This window comes from Carassius carassius, chromosome 20 (genome assembly GCF_963082965.1).
Source record: "Carassius carassius chromosome 20, fCarCar2.1, whole genome shotgun sequence".
Lineage (NCBI taxonomy): Eukaryota > Metazoa > Chordata > Actinopteri > Cypriniformes > Cyprinidae > Carassius > Carassius carassius.
The window spans coordinates 22,173,409-22,195,063 of record NC_081774.1 but is presented as its reverse complement, the minus strand read 5'-3'; the positions used below and the strand labels follow the sequence as shown (position 1 = coordinate 22,195,063).

General features: G+C 36.9%; 2 protein-coding genes across 3 annotated transcripts; both read right to left on the bottom strand.

Annotated features, from left to right (window-relative positions):
• Window positions 1–933: 933 nt before the first annotated feature.
• On the bottom strand, window positions 934–4,200 carry nsun4 (NOP2/Sun RNA methyltransferase 4). The gene is made up of 6 exons (XM_059500929.1): window positions 3,976–4,200; window positions 3,525–3,886; window positions 3,290–3,444; window positions 3,039–3,199; window positions 1,616–1,740; window positions 934–1,422 (listed from the first exon to the last, which is right to left on the bottom strand). The coding sequence occupies exons 1-6, from the start codon at window positions 4,066–4,068 to the stop codon at window positions 1,146–1,148; spliced, it is 1,173 nt and encodes a 390-aa protein (XP_059356912.1). The 5' UTR covers window positions 4,069–4,200; the 3' UTR covers window positions 934–1,145.
• Window positions 4,201–11,232: 7,032 nt separating this feature from the next.
• Window positions 11,233–19,973, bottom strand: pif1 (PIF1 5'-to-3' DNA helicase homolog (S. cerevisiae)). Of its 2 annotated transcripts, none has more exons than XM_059502201.1 (13): window positions 19,833–19,973; window positions 19,021–19,586; window positions 18,316–18,445; window positions 18,083–18,208; window positions 17,550–17,703; window positions 17,029–17,143; window positions 16,795–16,901; window positions 16,410–16,549; window positions 14,274–14,380; window positions 14,101–14,188; window positions 13,649–13,794; window positions 11,739–11,930; window positions 11,233–11,492 (listed from the first exon to the last, which is right to left on the bottom strand). In XM_059502201.1, the coding sequence occupies exons 2-13, from the start codon at window positions 19,579–19,581 to the stop codon at window positions 11,439–11,441; spliced, it is 1,920 nt and encodes a 639-aa protein (XP_059358184.1). In that variant the 5' UTR covers window positions 19,582–19,586; window positions 19,833–19,973; the 3' UTR covers window positions 11,233–11,438. The 2 variants fall into 2 exon arrangements, with proteins under 2 accessions (XP_059358184.1, XP_059358185.1); XM_059502202.1 differs by lacking the exon at window positions 19,833–19,973 and adding an exon at window positions 19,679–19,805.
• Between the last annotated feature and the right edge of the window lie 1,682 nt (window positions 19,974–21,655).

Below are 21,655 nucleotides of genomic sequence, written 5' to 3'. Positions count from 1 at the left end.
CCTTTTATATGCTAGCAGAAAACAAAACACTCCTCTGATGCCAAATCTAAATGACACATTCAGAGCGCAAACATTAGGTGTAGAAGTGCTGCAGACACATCAACCCATACAGCATTCAGAAGAGCATTGCTTGTCTTGCTCACGGATCATCTTTATCCTTATAATGAATATGTTATTATAAACACCACCGAATACTCAATCATAATGCCTGTGTATAGCGATAAACTAAAATTTTCCAGTTTAAATTTGTTTGTGGGCAGCTGATATGTGAATTTGCAACCAGATTCAGTAATGTCCCGCCACTTGAGATTATTGTAAAAGAAAATATTATTATGCATCCAGCTTTTAGGCCTCATATTAATCGATAGACTACGTGGAAATTTAAAATGTAAACTATTCAAAAATAATGGTGATTAGATACAGTATCTAACAAAATAATAAAATTTATAATAAGTTAAAAGTTCATGGGCTTCATTCATATCTGTGCATCCTTCAGGCAAATGAACTGCTAATAATAATAATAATAATAACAAATAATAATATATTATATTAGTAATATAAATAAACTGTTAGTAAAAATAAATATAACATTGAACATGAATATCATCACGTTTTAGCCCTCTCTCCGTGACAGTGTTGTTTGAATCATGCTGAAAAACAAAGTCAGTCTCATCTGTTTCTACTTTTAACAGCTAATGGTCAGTTTTATAACGGTCTGTGGCCGCCCCCTACTGACCAAACCTGGGAACATGTGAAAAAAAGTAAACGGGATTCTCAGTTTAAAAAAATTAAAAATTAATAATCAAAGTCGCTGCATGCTTCCCTCCTGAATAGATCATTCTTTTTAGTTGACTTGTCATCATAGAATGAATGTTGGCTTTAGATTTTCAATGTTCTACACAGGAGGGAAGAGTCAATTGGAAAAAAAGACTGTTTGTGATCTTTTTGCACCATATTTAACTTTAATAAATCTGATAATCAAATAAAAATTTACAAATTATAATGACATGATTACATTTACAACAATGTTTCAAGGTAGACTTATGTCTGTCTTAATGGCTGTAAAAGTTCCATGTCTGGTCACTAGGGGGCACTACTGAAGCACAAACGTGTGATGATGTTTGAGCTCATTTCTGAATGTCCATCTAGTTCATTCGTTGTAATTTACACATATAAATTGGTCCAAAGTTAGCACAAAGGTGTGGTAAAACCAACTCCCCAACACTTAACTGTGGCGCAAAGTGGAAAGTGTCAGAAAAGTATTGCGCAAACCATTTGAGGTCCTGAACATGCACTGTGATTCCCAGCTCCTGCTGAGCGAGACTTATGGCCTGTTGCACCACACACTCATTCTGCAGCTGGGACAGGGAACAAGTAGAGTACACAACGTTTCCACCCTGTCGCGTGGCCTGGATCCCAGCCCTGGGCAGAATATGAAACATCAGATTGATTAGACGTCAGTCTTCACGGACACATGCACACCACAAAACACATTCAACAAAATATATATATATATATATATATATACATAAAAATGCCCAGTGAATGAATAATATATATATATTAATATTATATTGTTTGCTGTGCATTTTAAACCATTTACATAATTACTTACAGAAGCAGCTGTGTTTGCAAGAGGGGAAGTTTCTGTCTCTCTTTGGTTCTAGACCTCTTAAAAATATTGTTCTCTTCCACCATTGCAGAGTGTCTGTCTGTGGTGCAGGGGACATCTACAAGCACCTGTAAAAAGATGGAAGATGAAGGTAATGGCACAATGCCCAGATTTGTGCTGCTATCACATGCTTGGCAGATGTGCATGCTGTAACCATACAAATAGCAGATGTTAGTTATTTTTTAACCGTTGGTGACATCACACATGACATACGAGGATACACCAGTGTGACAATCAAGAGAACACAATGTAAATACATGGTGGTGGTGAAGTACAGCAGTATAACCCAACCATTTAAAAGTCTGGGGCTGGCAAAACTATATTCTGTTTATGCAAGAAGTCTCCGAAGCTCAGCAAGGGGACATAAGAACTTTTAAGTTAAAGTTAAAAGAACTTTTCTATTATTCATGTGATGACAAAGCTAAATTTTCAGCAGTTGTTACTCCAGTCTTTGGTGTCACATGATCCTTCAGAAATCACTCTAATATGTTTATTTGCTGGTCAAGAATCTTGATATGATCAATGTTGAAAACATCTATTTGAAATGGAATTATTTTATTACATTGCTTACTTCTGTCTTTACCGTCATTATTTTTTATTTAAGGTGTACTTGCTAAACAAAAGTTTTTATTTATTCTTAAATAAAAAAAATTATAAAATCATCCAGACCCCAAACTTTTGAGCAGTAGTGTACATACTTGCATGTGACTGAAATCGCTCACTTGTTCACTAACCCCTATAGTGTGTAAGGCAGTTGAGTGCACTATATCAGAATGGGGGGGTAACAAAATGAAAAGAGCGAATTCAGATGTTGACTTATACTGCATGTTGGAGAGCTGGTGCTGTCACACAAACATCTTCGTCACATATGTACATTTTTCTATGAATACATATGAACGAATATACTACCTACTGGTGACTAATGATTATTTTGAATCATCCATCAAATTATCATCTTTTCCTTCCAGTTAATAACAATGCCACCTCGGTGCATTAGTAAAACAACATTAAACTGAGTTAATGACTAAAGAATATATATGTTTTATATTAAGTATTATAAAACTATATGTTACTTTAATTAAGTAAAAATTAAATACTATTACATGAATAAAGTCTTTCTTTATTTTCTTGATAAGTAATGATCAATTAAGTAGAAACTAGAACCAGAGCATGAAATATACGTTAAAGCAAAAATAAGACGTAAACTGTATCTCTTGTTCAAACGCTGTATGGAGTTGTAATCATTTTATCAAATCATATTGTGGTTCAATTCACATACTAACATTTGTATGTTAGTATAACATGGAATTCTCTTTCACTTCAAAAAACATGCAATTCTTTTCCAGACATTTTGCCCAATACTAACTCTGTCAAAGCTTTTCTCCTCTGTTATGCCTAACTGCCGACCATCCGTGGAAGTGATGTTGATTTTGTTGTCCTCCAGGAACTCTTTAGGCAGGTAGCTCTGAAGTGTCCTGCGTAATCGCATTGTGCGGGAACCTGACAGGTCATTTGCCCACAGATAATCTGAAAAAAATAATAAATAAGATGCATATATCATCTGCATCTCTTCCATTAAAACACTTTTGAGTGTTGGCAATATGGCAGTTCACATACCGACTGAATGTCTCTGCAGCAGAGCGAGAGTCTTCCCTCCTGGAGCTGCACATAGATCCAATACTGTGTGTCCTGGCTGGACATCCAATGCTAGAACAGGCAGCACTGAGGCAGCATCCAGAAGATAATATCCCAATATGCCATTGCTGTCAGGTCTAAGTTAATAGAACAGATATATTAAACACAATCAACTTAGGACACAGCAGAGGAAATGAAAATTTTTGGTAATTCTCACCTAGCTGGCTTAAATCTAGAAATGTCTCCTTTGGGGAAAACAAGACATTTTATATCGGTACTTATACTGGGTTGTATAGCAGCAGGATCTGAATGTCTGTGTGAAGTCGTGGAGTCCTGTGTAGATTGATGGACTTCATTTCTGGTGCAGTCAATACTGATGAAGTCTTTACATCCTTGAGCTTCTAATTCAGTTATTACATTGGCTGTTGAAGAGAAACTGTTTATCAGCGCTCCATACTTCTGTTCAGACAGCATGGCAACTCTAATAGAGGGCCACAGGTCCCTTAACTGTATACTGTAGCTTGTGTCAAAGTTGTGCAGAGCAAGTTCAGTGGAAGGAAACTTGGGCCTTGTTGCTGCCTAATACAGAGAAACACGATATCATCTTATGTTATCTATTTCTGACACTTCGTTTTTATTTTGAAAAGGAATGCAACTTCTTTACTTACCCATTTAGTTTTAACTCGAAACCGTCGCTGAATAAATCTAATCGAGCCTTTAGATTTGTTTATACAAAATCTCGTGCATACGTACGCAGCCATGTTTGTGTATCAACAAAAAGCGTCCGTTGTTTTTGTGCTCATTGGTTCCACTACTATTTTCTAAATTTATCCAAAATAATAATAAAGCTATTTTATTAAAAACAAAAACATCATCTAATAAATAATTTAGCCAAGCAATTTCCCAAATAAGTTGCAGTATAATGTGGGTCTCATGCCGGTAGGCAGGGGGGGTTCGGGTGGTTCGAACGAACCCCCCCTCACTGCCAAAGGTCCAGAATTTAAGTCGTTTTTTTCATGTGCTTATTGTCAGCATTTTTTTAATCGATGCTTGAGACAAATATGGTTCAAATATTACTTAATCAAATTAACATGATTATCGTAGCTGGGCGTTTGTGTGTGTTTGTGTGCCTCTGCAGTTCAGAGAGAGTTTTCGAAGCAACGGTGAAGAAGCATTGCTCTGAATGATGTGGGGGGATATTTTTTTTATTATTAAAAGCATTTCTATATTTTATCCATTCAATAGTCTACAATATAATAGCCATATAAACATAGCGTAATTATAATAATAAAACATAGTGGGAAATTCAATTATATTGGCTGTGCAATATTTTTGTGATTGGCCAATACCGGTAGACTGGAACCAATGGAAATGCTTCTCCTTCCGTGCGCGTCTTATTCCTCTGAGAAGTTCAAAGCAGACCGCTTAAGGTAAATTATCTGGAATGATTGATTTACGATGCTAATGCCAACTCTCACGCATTCATCGTGAGACACTTTCCACACGCTCTTACACCACACATCCATTTTCTCATCGCAAACCAAAGAGGACACGGAGACCGACAGACAAGACAGAGCAGGATACTTATGTTATAAAAAAATATATCTCAGCTCTCAGATTCTGTCAATTTTATTACAAAATTCAAGCAATAAGTTTTGGCGCTTGTAAATGTGACGTGACAGATCCCTATAGTGGCACATGAACCAATCATCTCTAGCTAATAGCAAATAAACACGAATGAACAATGTTGAAAGATACATTACTTACCGAAATGTATATTCCTCCTCATATCGATCAATCAAGTTTTTTTCAATGCGCAAAGAGGTCAATAAAACTGCTGGAGAACAATTATGTCACATAACATTTACTTTGGGAAAGCCATTTAATTACCATGTAGGCACTTTAGTTGGCTAGGAAAAAAAAGAGCTATAGAGAATATTTAGCTAATTATCTGTAGGCCTACTATATTACATATTTATTATATTTTTACCTATATCATTAAATACAGTTGTTGTTATAATAATAAAACGCAATATATTTCATTTGAGTTATATGTAACCTAAAAATTACTACCAGCCGATAGGGCTGATTGGGTGATATTTTTTTTGTATTTTTTTTATCAAGAGAAAAATGAATGCCTATATCTTGTGAAGCCTGCCTAATATTTATCCAAATGAGTCAATATTGAAATCACAAGCACTGAACTGAAATCATAAAATTTGTCAAGCACAAAGAACGTGGCCAACCAGAAATTGTACCATGTAAACAATATAACAATTACCGTATTTTCTGGACTAGAAGTCACTTTTTTTCATAGTTTGGCTGGTTCTGCGACTTACAGTCAGGTGCGACTTATTTATCAAATTAATTTGACATGAAACCAAGAGAAATGAATCAAGAGATAACATTACCGTCTACAGCCGTGAGAGGGCGCTTTATGCTGCTCAGTGCTCCTGTAGTCTAGCACTGAAAACATAGAGCGCCCTCTCGCGGCTGTAGACGGTAATGTTTTCACTTGGTTCTAAATAAATGCGACTTATACTCCAGTGCTACTTATATATGTTTTTTTCCTCGTCATGACGTATTTTTGGACTGATGCGACTTATACTTATAGTCCGAAAAATACGGTAAACATGTTGTTACTAAAACTAATACAATTCTGCTTAGTTACTAAAATGTTTAGATTTTTTTTTACACCAATCCATCTGAAGTTGGATGTACATACATCTAATGAATGAAATTGGAGTGTTTAGTCATTGACAAAGCTTAAAAAAAAGGTGTTTGACTGTTTTTATGTCGGGCGGTACAACCAAGTAGTGAGTATAGTGCGAAAAGAGCAGGAGACGGAAGAGAAAGCAGGCCTGTCATTGTTGCAGAATATTGAACATATGTTAAAAAAAACTGGCAAACCGGGTTAGGTTGTTATATTTACTACATAACCTATAACACTGGATAGCTAACAGTCGTCAACCCCACTGGAGCAGAAGGTAGCTGAGGTTGTTCCTGATATAGCTCGATATAGATCTATAAACCACAAAATTCTAAAAACACCAAAATATTTTTCATTTATGTCATAGGCTAGCTAAACTGCTTCTAATCATACATATAAATAATGTGAAACTATAGTTATCGTTTTGTTATTAATATAATTTTTTTCTTTTAAAGTACCTTGCTTGTCTTCCAAAAAGTATGAAGCCAACTGTTACTGGATAACAGGAACATATAACTTTGCAAGTAAACTTAAAAAAAAAATGAAACGGATAATGAAACAGTTGGATTCACTTTATACTTCATCACTGACCAATGCATATACTGTATATTTACAGATGATTCGCAACAGCTCAGGGAAGGTCAAGTGTAGTCTTTAAACTTATGAACTGTGTATGGACTGACAAAGGTGTTACATGAGGAAGCAATTTGACAAAAATGCAGTAAATATTTTGGGTGCATCAAAAAGCGTGCTCGTTAAGATACCAGCGGATAAACTAATCCAGCACAAATTAGTGCATAAAAGGTCACCAAAATGAAGTATTTGAACCTCATAATTAAATACAAAAGGTGGAGAAAAACTGCAAAAAAGGTCCACTTTTTGAAAAAAAGAACCCCCCCTTTCAATAGGCTGGCTACGAACCTGGGTCTCTATATTTCTCTATATTTCCCTCACATACAGGTGCGCTTCAATAAATTAGAATGTCATGGAAAAGGTCATTTATTTCAGTAATTCAACTCAAATTGTGAAACTTGTGTATTAAATAAATTATATGCACACAGACTGAAGTAGTTTAAGTCTTTGGTTCTTTTAATTGTGATGATTTTGGCTCACATTTAACAAAACCCCCCCGGTGTTTTTTTTTTTTTTTTTGTGAATTGTTGGCCTTCTGGAAAGTATGTTCATTTACTGTACATGTACTCAATACTTGGTAGGGGCTCCTTTTGCTTTAATTACTGCCTCAATTCAGCATGGCATGGAGGTGATCAGTTTGTGGCACTGCTGAGGTGATATGGAAGCCCAGATCTAGGTTTCTTTGACAGTGGCTTTCAGCTCATCTGCATTTTTTTGGTCTCTTGTTTCTCATCTTCCTCTTGACAATACCCCATATATATTTTGGGGGGTTCAGGTCTGGTGAGTTTGCTGGCCAGTCAAGCACACCAACACAATGGTCATTTAACCAACTTTTGGTGCTTTTGGCAGGGTGGGCAGGTGCCAAATCCTGCTGGAAAATGAAATCAGCATCTACAAATGCTGGTCAGCAGAAAGAAGCATGAGGTGCTCCAAAATGTCTTGGTAAACGGGTGCAGTCACTTTGGTTTCCAAAAAACACAATGGACCAACACCAGCAGATGACATTGCTCCCCAAATCATCACAAACTGTGGAAACTTAACACTGGACTTCAAGCAACTTGGGCTATGAGCTTCTCCACCCTTCCTCCACACTCTAGGACCTTGGAGTCCTTCTCCTTAACCCAGGTAAGATGCCTCTGACGTTGTCTGTGGTTCAGCAAATTCCTTGACACGTCGTTATGTGTTGGCTCTTGATGCCTTGACCACAGTCTCAGTCCATTCTTTGTGAAGTTCACTCAAATTCTTGAATTGATTTTGCTTGACAATCCTCATAAGGCTGTGGTTCTCTCGGTTGGTTGTGCATATTTTTCTTCCACTCAGCTTTCTGTTAACATGCTTTGATACAGCACTCTGTGAACCGCCAGCTTCTATGGCAATTAATGTTTGTGGCTTACCCTTCTTGGTGTGTCAAGGGGGTCAATGATTGTCTACTGGACAACTGTCAGATCAGCAGTCTTCCCCATGTTTGTGTAACCTAGTAACAAACTGAGAGACCATTTTGAAGGCTCAGAAAACCTTTGCAGGAGTTTTGAGTTGATTAGCTGGTTGCCATGTCACCATATTCTAATTTGTTGTGATTGTGAATTGATGGGTTTTTGTTAAATGTGAGCCAAAATCATCACAATTGAACCAAAAGACAAACTACTTCAGTCTGAGTGCACTGAGTTTATTTAATACACGAGTTTTACAATTTGAGTTGAATTACTGAAATAAATGAATTTTTTCACAACATTCTAATTTGAGATAAACCTGTACTTGTTCAACTTCAGCCAGTTTTTCAACCTTTACTGTTTAATTCGAGTGAATTTATACATATTCATATGGTTTTTGAAAGAGAAATGGTCACATATGGAGAGCCTGACGAGGTGGGGGAGGAGGTACTAATTTCAGAAATTTTACTGTAATGTATTGTGAGTTTAAAGTGGATTTGAGAAGTTATGCAACTTGCATGTACGTTCTATGAATTGCAGGCAAGTCGTTGCTAACATTTTAGCTGTCTTGACCAGACCTGACATAAACATTACAAACTGTTCTGGGCTGGTTGCGGTTATTTAGATGATTTAATTACTAATAACTCATTTGTATGGAAGAGTGACGTGTTCAATAATATGCACTTGGTATATCTTAAAGTTACCTGTGAGGCGAGTTTGACCACTGTAGTTAAGAGTTTGTTTAAATTTAAACTCTTTCATGACAGTAGCCAATTTTAGATTGTCATGAAGAATAGTGAAGAAATTTATAAGTTTTAAGAATTGTGACTTTTATCTCAGCTGTCAGACCAGACAAGATGCACAAATGTAATCCCTATACAACATGCAGCTTAAGACACAAGTAGGCCTATTTTAAAAAGGGAGAAGAATAAGAAATACACTATTTATTTTGGCAGATTAAAGCAGCTTTCCAGCTGAAACATCTGAACCTAAAGCGGGATCTTTATTTTTGTTGCACAGCAAGGGAACCTTTCAGTGCGATTCTGCTTAATACATTTTCTTAGGTTTAATCAAGAAATTATTAATTTCTTAAAATCTTAATTTTTTTTATGCTATATTGTTAATATAGTCAGAAGAAAGTGGTTGAAAGCAGTGCAATCACAGTTTCAGGGAGGTTAGTTAAAGTATTATATTAGAATTTGTTATATTCAAGGACACCTTGGTAAATAAAGAACAGATGCTCCTATTAAATATTGTATAGAATAAATGTTGTAAACAACACTATTATACTATGTCAGTGTATTTAAGTACTTAATGATGCTTGCATTGAAAATACATAAAAATATTTATATAAAACACTAAGATTCAATAATACCATTTTGGTCTCCAAAATTTTGTATTCATAATATTTGTTACATAGTTTCATGGTACTACATTTGTGCATCTTGTCTCTTATTTGTAAAGGAACAGACAACAGCAGAGGAAGATGAAGGAAAAGGTGCCAATGAGGAGGACGAAGAGATGGTGGTATGTTACTACAATATCTAAAATGTATAGGCTAAACTTTAAATTCTTCTGTTATTAATGCATATTTTTGGTTTAATTTTGAAAGAACTTAATAAAGAGATCAAAATGCTGAAGGAGAGTAATCCATATAGATTATACATTGTCTGGCCCTCTGCAAGACCCCCTAGAAATAAGACAGATGTGAGCAGACGGCACATTGCATACATGCACAAGAAAGGCTAGAAGCTTGTGAAACTAGAGTTGGCATACGGTCACACACACAGAGAAGGACTGCACAGAGGAGCTTCTCGAGTTTCTACAAGCATGGGACCATCGTGTAAGTCACACTCAGAAGTTACATTTTTTTTCCTTTTTAAACTTCAATTTTGTGTCATTTTTCAAATACATTCACTTAAAGGAATAGTCCTCCCAAAAATGTAAATTCTGTCACAGTTGTTACAAACCTGATGAATTCCTTTTTTCTGCTAAATACGGAAGATATTTTGAAGAATCTGAACAGTTGCTGGTAGAAAAAAAAGGGGATATTTTAATTTATTATATATATATATATATATATATATATATATATATATATATATATATATATATATATAGTGTGTGTGTGTGTGTGTGTGTGTATTTAAAGTCAGTGGCTACTGTCAACTATTTAGAACAACTTGAGGGTGGGTAAAATACAGTTTTCATTTTTGGATGAACTTTACCTGAAAAATATTGCTCCAATATCATCAGTCACAGAAGCTCTACAGGACAGTTAAATGAAGCCCCTCTGAGACACTTTCATCATACAGCATTTCCAGTGGAGCATCTACCGTTGCAGATGTGGATTTAAACATACAGCACAAGTAATTCCAGAGACCTAAAACTTGTGTTGTACATGTACATTAATAAAAAAAAAAAAAAAAAAAAAAAAAAAAAAAAAAGAATGCCAGACACTGACTGCTACATTATATCTACCCTTTTGTTCAGGGTTACTGATGTCAAATTTGTCTCCGTAGATGAATCTTCATACAAATATTTACATGTTATGAAATTTGCTGTAAATAAATCAGTTGAAAGATTTTTTTTTCGCATGTGACCAAATTGCAGTTAAAAATAGTCTCACGGGGTGGCAGTAGACATTGCATTTTTAGTTGCTAGTTTCTCCTTTAAAATCTTCTGTCACTGAGAATGTAATATAGCTTTTTTTTTGTTTTGTAGAGAAAAAACCTTGTTTAGATTTTGCTACAACAATGTCGTAAAAACACTAAGTAAAAACAACCCATGGAAGTGGCACACTACATAAGCACATATGCCTGTATGGATACTGGATTATTAAATTATATTTTTTAAAAGGATAATAATCTATGGAAGTTTAACAAACTATTTTTAAGCATCTCAATGATGCTGATGTAGAGGGAAATATTTGTAGTCCTGACTAATGTATACTGGTTACAGGATGTTGTGCACCACTTAATCTAAACTCAACGAGCTAGAATATTCAACCAAACATACCAAACCAAGTGATAAAAAACACATTTCACTTACAATTAGAAAACCAATGCCACAAGCAAAAGGCACTGATTAAAAGGCACTGCTCAGATAAAATGCATGTAAACCAGACACTTTCATAATCAATCAAAATCATATGAATAAAACCACAGAAATTTTATTAAAAGAAATACATGGTTACATAAAACTGGGTTTAAGCAATATTTATAAAAAAAATAAATAACCGCTCCGTTGAAAAACAGGGTATTATAATTTACCCAATAAGAAATGCTAACTGAATTTAAAGGACTTATGTTCCTGATAAATTCACGCACACAGTGCATATGAGAATGAGAGTTTCACATCACCACCGGGAATTCTCCTTATGGCTCTGTCCAACAAAGTCATTCATTGAGGACTGGGGGAAGAAACAGATATTACAATCAGAGACCTATAATAAACTTCCTATCTCAATGTAGGCCTTGTTGAAATTAGGCCATTTCAATTTGACAACTACTGTAAAATCTTCCAGTAATTTGAGCTACCTGGGACACTTTTATTAGCCAATCTAAAATCATTTAGATTCAACATTTAAATTGAGCCAGTCTGGTCTAACACAGAAAAGGGTATTCAGGAACAGAGTGATTGTACAGGGTGGACTGACCTGCATGAGAAGTCTCTCTTTCCTCAGTCTCTTATAAAAGAGGAGCACATCCTGGTTGGCCTGCACTACTCGCGGATCAAAGTCCATCACACGCAGGCCTTCCAGACTCCGGGCCCGTGACAGAGCAACATAGGCCTGGCCGCTCTCAAAGACACGTGCCAAAGAGATCTCCACACAATCCAGAGTCATGCCCTAAACAAAATCAACCAATCAAGATAGCTTCCATGAAATTCATTCAATAACCACTTGTCTTTCATGGAAATGAGATTTTTAATAAATATGCTAGAAATACCACATTGTTTTTTGTAATGGAACCAGGCTCTCCAAGACAAAGCAAATAGGCAGGCTGCCCAAGACAGAAGATTTTGCTAGTTAATTTAAGCTACGATGCAGTTAAAGCAGAGGTGTCCAAACTTGATCCTGTAGGACCACTGGCTTGCTCAAGGTCTAGCTCCAACTTGCCTCAACACACCTGCCTGAAAGTTTCTAGTAATTAGTTGATTCAGGTGTTTAATTGTGTTTGGAGCTAAACTCTGCAGAACAGCGGCCCTTAAGGAGCAGAATTGGACTCCCTTTTACAGGGTATAAGTTCATCAGTAGGTAATTACTGCTCTACCTAATAGATTGGATCAAATTTTGACCTATTCATTTGGCACACAATAAAAAATAAAATAAATAATAAAAATAAAATTGTCAGTTTGATGGTTGGGGGATGTTTAGCATATGGTTTTGTTTACTGCTGTGCCTCCAGCCCTTTAACATGCATGGCTTTGATGACAGTGGTCCTGACTGAACTACAGTAAAATTGAAGCCCGAAGATAAACTATCAGATTACAATAACAGAACATCACAATTGTTATAAAAATACATTATGATATTATGAAGTGCCAGAAGTGACTAACCTTTTGCCAAAGTATTGTAGTCTCCAAATTAAATTCTTTTAACAAATGACTCATTTTCCCCCTTTTTCAGCTTTTTACCTTTTTTTTTTATTTAAAGAATATACAGTTTAGTCTCATATTTTGAATATCATGAGTTCGTTTTTGGTAACATTTTAAAAAGTGAAACTTTCATATATTCTAGATTCATGACATGTAAAGAAAAACATTTCAACAGTTTTAAATTGATTATTAAATCTTACAGCTCATGAAAGTCAAAAATCCAGTATCTCAAAATATATGAATACTGTATTTTTCGGACTATAAGTCGCACATAGTATAGGTCGCATCGCATTTGTTTTTATACATAATTTAAAAAGTCAATGGGAACCAAAATGGCTTGGTTATTAACATTAAAAATATCTTCCATGTCCTTCCAGGTTTGGAAACACGCAAGTGTGAATAAACAATGCTTTCATTTTGGGGTGAATAATCCCTTTAATAATTTTTGTTTTTAGGACAATTCTAGTGTTAAAACCAAATCGAGTCATTGTGGGATGTAACACTTGAGAGATTTAGACCCACATGGTTATGAGGAATTGATTTAATATTTTCCTCAGATCCTCAGCTGAGCATTGGGGCATAGACATATACAAGGTTTCTCCAACATTTGCCAGACAGCTGATGAGCTAAACTGCAATAATTTGACACTTCATCAGTGCAGAAGGCACATAGTCAGAAAAGATGGGTAAACATGAGGCCAAGTTAAGCAGTCAGAAACCAGAACCATAGCCCTGAGCATCGGTTCACAGATACATAAAAACACTCTTCCTGAGCCAAGTCAGTTCATTCTCATAGCATTTTCAATGAAATGACATGATAATTTCCTCTGGGGCTAAAAACAGTATGAGATCAACAGCACAATTTTGCAAAATTAGATTTCATTCTATGCCGTCTTTTGATGCAGGCTTGACTCAGTATCTTACTACCTATGCGAAATGACTCATGGTGAGACATGAGAGCAGAGCTCACCTGACTCTTGTGGATTGAAATGGCCCAGGCCAGTTTCAGTGGCAGCTGCTGTCTGCTCAGGTACAGCCCCCCTGACGCTTTAAACATCCAACGCTCTCTCTTTATTACCTCAATAGCCCCGCAAAGGAATCGTACCCGAGGGAGACCTGCAAGGGGATGGGTGGTCACGAATGATGGTAGGTCACAACATCTCACACAATGTTTCTATCCTCTGAAATATGTTGGTGTTCTATAACCAGCCAGATATATAAATTAATGAGTGATATTTTATGCTCTTCGTCTCTTAAATTCTTACACAATAGCACCTTATGATTTTGTGATAAAATACAACGTGGACATATTCTTTTTAGATTTATCCATTTATTCACCTATTTTCATGATAATGTAAAAGAAAGTGACCAAAAAAAAAGCACCAGGAGAACCACTTGTCACCATTTCACTGTCAGTTATACCTTGATTGCCTGGCTGAAAGTCAACCACAACTCCTCTGGCTCCATTCACTAGACCCCTCTGGATATCCAGGTTTTTAGTGAGCATGACCTGAAGTAGTAAAACGTTTCTAGCAACATTTGAAATTACAAATCAAGAGCAAATGTTGCCAGAGTGGGTGTTGGGAAACACCTACCTGAGCTCCTACTTTCAGCTGTAACAGCCGACTCACTGGACTCTGTGCATCAATGGTCTGAAACAGCATAGGGTCACTATCCACAGCCTCAAACATTCGCATGACCCCTGCAAAGGAATAACTTAAGAGACTTAGAAATTTGACAATTTACATCTGATGTCAAACCAGATCAGATTCAGAATCTGATTCAGATCTGGTCTGATTTTTACAACCCAAATAACTGTATGCCTATACATCGTCATAGGTGCTTTCTAGTGCTTTGTTGTTACTTATACTTTATGAAAACAAATGGTAGATTTTTAAAGCGATAGTTCACCCAAATAGCAAAATTATGTCATTAATAACTTACCCTCATGTGTTACAAACCCGTAGGACCTCTGTTTATCTTTGGAACACAGTTTAAAACAGTTGGGGGAAGTCGTGGCCTAGTGGTTAGAGAGTTTGACTCCTAACCCTAGGGTTGTGGGTTCAAATCTCGGGCTGGCAATACCACGACTTAGGTGCCCTTGAGCAAGGCATCAAACCCCCAACTGCTCCCCGGGCGCCGCAGCATAAATGGCTGCCCACTGCTCCATGTGTGTGTTCACTGTGTGTGTGTGTGTGTGTGTGTTCACTGCTCTGTGTGTGTGCACTTTGGATGGGTTAAATGCAGAGCATGAATTCTGAGTACGGGTCACCATACTTGGCTGAATGTCATGTCACTTAAGATATTTTAGATTTAGTCCAAGAGCTCTCAGTCCCTCCATTGAAGCTGTGTGAACGGTTCAATGTCCATGTCCAGAAAGATAAGAAAAACATCAAAGTAGTCCATGTGACATGCCAATATCCCAGAGTAATTCATGTACTCAAACAGTACACTGACTTAACTGCTGTGAAGAGAACTGAAGATGAACACCGAGCCGAGCCAGATAATGAACAAGAGTCAAAGTCAAAGTCACCTTTATTTATATAGCGCTTTAAACAAAATACATTGCGTCAAAGCAACTGAACAACATTCATTAGGAAAACAGACTGACTCGTGCATGAGTCAAGAACCGGTTGTATCGGTTTTCGGATCACCAGTAGTTCTTTCGGACAGTTCGATTCAATAAACCGGTTGAAGAAAACGGTTCACCGGTTCTTTTGCGCTCGACGTAAATGGCGTCATTGCCGATGATTGCCCTTGATTCAAGCCTTCGGTTTACTCGCGCTCATAACATTAGCACAGAATCAGTTCAGAATCAATCACCAAAAGAATCAGTTCGGTTCAGTGTGTGTCAGTCTGATTCACGCCGAATCACACATGCGCAGTATCATCAGCTCCTCAGTTCTCGGATCGGACGCGTCTGACAGAAACTGTTCTTGACTCGAGAACGAGTCAATCGTTCGTTCGTTATCTGGCTCGGCTCGGTGTTCATTTTCAGTTCTCTCTTCACAGCAGTTAAGTCAGTGTACTGTTTGAGTACATTAATTACTCCGGGATATTGGTTTGTTTGAATTCAGAGGGAGTGTCAGCCACATTAAAAAAAGTTAAGTTAAGCTTAAGTCATTTGTGGATTAATGCGTATTGGAGACACGAACCGTTTAAAACGATTCAGTTCGATTTGGTGAACTGGTTCAAAAAGATCCAGTTACAACAAATGATTTGTTCGCAAACCGGATATCACAAACTGCTTTGTTTTGAACTCTCTCTCTCTCACAACAGACACGGAAGACAAGACAATGATAAATAAAGTCATAGTTTTTGGTATTTGTGGACCAAGATGTATTTTCGATGCTTCAAAGTAATCCATGTGACATCAGAGGGTCAGTTAGATTTTTTTGATGATGTTTTTCTTAACTTTCTGGACATGGACAGTATACCGTTCACACTGTTTCAATGGAGGGACTGAGAGCTCTCGGACTAAATCTAAAATATCTTAAACTGTGTTCCAAAGATATAGGGAGGTCTTACGGGTTTGGAACAACATGAGGGTAAATTATTAGTGACATAATTTTGCTATTTGGGTGAACTAACCCTTTAATTGTCATTTCAGTTTCCAGAATCTTACTCTATGCAATTCACTTCACAGCGGTATCAGTACAACTACCACCTGATGCAACCAGCAAACCAAAAATCAAATCTCCAGTTTGAAATTATATTTCTGTACGACTAACCTGGTAACTGTTTGAGTTTATTCTCATTAGTGAGCTCCACATCATCCTTGTGTGTGCACAGCCTGGTTGCTAGGATACCATCCCTCTCGATGCTGTGATAGGCACTTCTCAGTAGCTGTGCAGTAACTTCCTCTGTGACTCTACCAATCGAAATGATCAGCTGAATCAATTGACAACTTCATTGATTACAAGATGAAGCTTAAAAAATGTTTCCCTACTACAATACCTATAAACATTCAAATCACTCTCACAAGAACCACCTTAGGTTGAAGAAAAAAAGGGGAAAAAATAAAACCTGACCCTGAACCACATGGACTTTATCTCAAAAACACTCAGAGCCAGTGACTCACTGCAGTGAACTGTGGATGTGATGAGAACTCAGTACCTGCCCACTCGAACAGCCTGGAGGAGAGAGATGAAGGCCTTGTCTGTTTGTCTGCGCACCTCTGTCAGCTCCATGTTCATATGGATACACTTCCGCCAGCTTCTTGACTGCAGGCGAAAATGAACTTAGTTCATGTTACATGTTTATAACGAACAGAAGATTATAATTTTTTGGTGTGGGAACTAATAGTTATCATTCTTGTTGTGTATGGGCCATAAATGAGGAAAGCAGTACCTGAAAACAAAAGTTTGCCTTGTCCTTTCCTTTTGTTACAGGTGGAAGTTGAAGAAAATCTCCACACACTATCAGTTGAATCCCTCCAAACGGTTCAGTGGATCTTCTGATGGATCTAGAAACACAACATACAAATGCCATTTGTCTAATAATGCAACTCTGGCCTAATATTGAAAGATTTTGTATTGTTACTCTCCTTCAGAAAAGATAAGCATTTACAAACATGTGCTAGACTGGGATTTTTGACAATTGTTGACGGAATGTCTAGAATTCAATAGCTATTCAAGGTCTGATCCTAATCACATTCAAATATTCATTTGCCATCTGGTGCGCATTAGGAAAAAATACAGAGTGACAAAATCAGCTGCAACTTCTCACATTAAATGAAATTACTGAACCACTGAAACAACAACAACAACAAAATTAACCTTTATCACCACAATTATTGATTTTACCCATGTGGAAAATTAAGTGTACGGAAATAAACTGGTATCATTAACAGTGTTTTGAGTGTGGTTCACCTGGCTACAGCTTCCAGTTTGTCAAAGAACTCTGCTTCCACCATTGAAATCTCATCAATAACAAGGTGTTTGCAAGATGTCCAGTGCTGCATCACTCCAGGACGCTGAGCAAGCTCAATACATTGTTCAAGAGGAGCAGAGCCGGAACCAATACCTGATAAGAAAAAAAAAAACTTACACAAAAGCTCAATTCTTTTTATAGATATGAGAAATGTGTTGATCATGACACTTCAGGAAAGTGTGTACATAGTGAAATAAAACCTGTCACCTATGATTACTGTTTAGTTTGGGGTGCAAGGATACTAGCCGTTTCATAAAACACTTGCCATCATTAATTATATAGTAAGAGCTTTCCTATATCACACATGTAACATGCTTGCATTTGTTGCCATTTTTTCAGAGACATGAGTGAAATCGTGAACATTACTGACCCATTCTAGCCTGTATGTATGATCAAGGAAATGCATCAAAAGAATTGGAGAACACACTGACTGCACTGTAATTGACAGTCAGATGTGTAAATGTTTTCTAACCTGCAAAACTGTGCAGTGTGGTCCCTCCTATATGACAAGCCGCAACACCTGTGCTTGCTGTTGCATACGTGCTTTTTGGAGGCAGGGAGCCTATAATCCTTTTGAGCAAGAAGGACTTTCCTGTACCTGAAATAAAGCCATGAAAAGTGGTGTTCAAAATGCTATGAAATAAGAGCTCTATGTAAAACAATGTGGCTGTGAATAAATAAATGGTAAAAAAATAAATAAATTACCTGCACTGCCAGTGAAAAACACATTCTTGCCACTCAAGACTGCATTAAGAACTGCAATTTGTTCTTTGCTGAGCTTTTGTGTCACAGGCAGAACCAACAGAGGCTTCTTACTGGGGTGAAGCGCTTTCACCTAAACATGCAAATAATTATTATTTGGCAGAGACCATGTAAAATATTGAACATGAATGTTTTTACTTAATGCAATGTACTAGAACTAGCCATTTTCTTCAGAATGTACCAGAACTGGTACATTTTCTTCAGAAGTCGCTTGATTTATAAACTTAATCCATAATTCTGCTAAATGCATGACAGAAGAACATTAAACCTTCACACACTGTTGTTGTAAAGTCCCCCCCCCCCTCCCTTTTGAGATAGTAGGTGAAGAGAAGTGATAATCTTAATGGAAAAAGTTAAATATCAGAATTAAACGATTTATAAAAAGAGACATGATTGACATAAAATTAATAGGTTTTGTAAATTAACACATCATTTTTCTTTTTTCATAGACAAACATTAATGCTTTTACTGTATGATCAGAGTTATTTAAAGAGTATAATTGTTGAATGCAGTGCAGTTCAGGAACTTTAATTAGGGAGGAGCTAACCTAATTAATTTTGTTAGACAAATACTACTACTGCTTCTGATTTTTCAAAACAAATGTAATAACTTTGTTTGAAAGTGTCATATAGAAATGCATGAACATACCGGACTAGCGTCACAATCAGGTCTGGGTCTTTTTACTTGCTTCCTTTCACCCAAGACCTTATTGACAGATCTCTCTGCAGGACCTTTGGGTTGGATCGGTGTATTCACTTTACTTCTCAACTCGTTTGCCTTCTGCACATCTTTAAGCTGGAGTGGACTTAGGGTCTCAAAGGCTCTATGAAGGCCAGCTCGTAGTTTATCCCTATCACTTATAGGCTTGATGCCTTGGGATGCCTGATGTTTGATGCTGAGCGTCTTCAGAAACATCTTCAAACGATCCGGTGGACAATCAGACACCAGAACCTGTGTGCTTTCCGGGATGAATTTAACAGTACATTTACCATCCTTTGCAAAGCGCGTAAAGAGCTGAAAATCGCGCAGCATGAAGTTTTGAGGAGCTTTGCCATCGTGAACACGCAGGACTATCTCTTGAAACTCATTCCGCCCTAATGTGACGGTGCCTTTGCGGATGAGCTGCCGTTTGATGGCTTGACCTGCAGGATTCAAGCGCTCCACTGCCACCGTGCACTGAAGCTCAGCTGGCTCAATGTGTCCCAACATTTTACCTGGAGAGAACATAGAAGAACAGCTTAAAGCGTTTGATTGATTTAACTTATGACTTGATTTGTCATGCAATAAAAGCGAGTCCGGTATATACCGGTTTTTAGAGGGCTTTGTTAATAATTTTAAATAACTAGCGAAATTAAAAAGTTTATATTCACAGACTACTGACGTTCATCTCAACTGAAAATTGAAATCGATAATAAAGGTACCATATATACATGCTTATTTAACGCAGAAGCCTAACTCACCTTTCTCGTGCACTGTTTAAACAGCGAGTCAACAGCAGCTGTTCATTCATCAAGACGCGCACGCCACGATTTTCAAATAGTTCCGCTTGACAAAGATTGGTCAATAGTGACAGACTGCAGACCAATCAGACCAAAGGCATTTAAACGAATAGCCAATCACTGATTGCGCTTAGTAAACATAAGCGTAGGGCCCGCCTCCGAGCTCGTATGGTTACACCAATGAAACGATGTTGGTTTTCATTACGTAGTGATGCATGAAACGAACCTTCGAAGTGCTTCTAAACACCCACATGCTAGTGACGCCTCCTGGTCAAAAAACGAACGCTAAAACGGGCATTAAAAGCTTTTAAAATCCCATTACAAATGTTTTCTTGAAAGTATAATACAATAATGTAATAAAAAACTGTAAAATACAAAAAAAAAAAAATAATAAAAAAAAAAAAAATATATATATATATATATATATATATATATATATTGTTGTGGCTTGTTTTGTTTTGTTTAATGGGTAGCTTGTATATATAGGCCAGAAAGAGACTACTTACTACTCATTCTTTTAATCACACAAATGTCTCGTTAAAATGTCCACAAATCGATTAAACTGATCAGAGGTTAGATAAAAACCATAGACGCTGGTTCAATGGTTCGCCGCTGGGGGGCGATCGATCTCAATGAACTCGCACGAATCAAGGGTTCATAGAGATCGCCCCCCCCAGCGGCGAAAATTCGAAACGTTTCGAAACATTTCCCTATATTTACTGAAATCACGTGACTTTAGTAGGTTGATACCTTAATGATACCCGTTCCGAACCACTATCTAAAACAAAAGTGTTTAATGAAAGTTTTAAAGCTTCACGAAGCAGTGATTTGAAAGCGCCCATCAGTATCCGTCTCTTTTTTTCTTCCCTGGGCTTCTCATGCTACCTACACTCCTCGTTGCTTTTTTTTTTTTTATCTCGAGCACGCTTTATTAACTGGAATTAATTGTAACATTTACTAGCAATATTTGAATAATTGTTTCTGCACCTATTTTTTCAGCATACATAAATATGCCTACGCCCATCAATCCAAAAAATAGCTAGCCAGTCCCCTATATATTTTATTATTATTCATCAAAAAACCAATGATTTACAATTAAGATTGCTTAGGTCATTTTCACACAGGCTAGGGTTTACTGTCTAGTGGCAGTAAAAAAACAAGTGTCTTTTGATTTAGTGGTGCTTAATTACATTTTCCAGTATAAAATATCAGTCATGGGTTGGTTTATTTCCGTAAACAACAAGTACTCTTTTACGTAAGCTGAGAAAGACATTTCCAGGAATGGGTCACTATCCCGCATCATTAAGCTCCGTTCAGTACATGCAAGCTTTTCTTTAAATTTAAATACACTGGCAAAACGACAGCTGGCTGAGTTATGACGCTCAGGAGAGGTGGGCAATGCCAGAATCCAGGCTAACAGGAAGGACTGCCTTCACCCTGCACCCATAACCCATTGAAAATGTAGTGAGGTGCAAGAATAATAAACAGAACAACAGTGAAAGATAATAATTAAGTTGGTCTTGGATTTTCATTTTATTTAATTACACAGTATCTGTAATATGCAAATACGTTTATGAGTGAAACTTCACAGAGTCTTGGTTGCAAAGTGCAATTAGATAATCTTGCTTGCCACTCCGCCCCTAATCAAACAGACCTGCTCCACTAAACCTTCACAAGTGATCTCTGCCATGCAAAAATTTTCCCCTCATAAATGTCCCTTTAAAAATGCGGAACTGCCATGACAGGGGTTTTATATGACACAGTGTTATCTGCATTAGATTTAT

Coding starts and splice junctions, on each gene's coding strand:
- nsun4 (XM_059500929.1), bottom strand. CDS start 4,068: ATGGCTGCGTACGTATGCACGAGATTTTGTATAAACAAATCTAAAGGC. Junction 3,887..3,975: donor TTCGAGTTAAAACTAAATGG/GTAAGTAAAGAA, acceptor TCTCTGTATTAG/GCAGCAACAAGGCCCAAGTT. Junction 3,200..3,289: donor GCTGCAGAGACATTCAGTCG/GTATGTGAACTG, acceptor TATTTTTTTCAG/ATTATCTGTGGGCAAATGAC.
- pif1 (XM_059502201.1), bottom strand. CDS start 19,581: ATGTTGGGACACATTGAGCCAGCTGAGCTTCAGTGCACGGTGGCAGTG. Junction 16,550..16,794: donor CAGGCTGTTCGAGTGGGCAG/GTACTGAGTTCT, acceptor TTCGATTGGTAG/AGTCACAGAGGAAGTTACTG. Junction 13,795..14,100: donor CTTTCAGCCAGGCAATCAAG/GTATAACTGACA, acceptor ATCCCCTTGCAG/GTCTCCCTCGGGTACGATTC.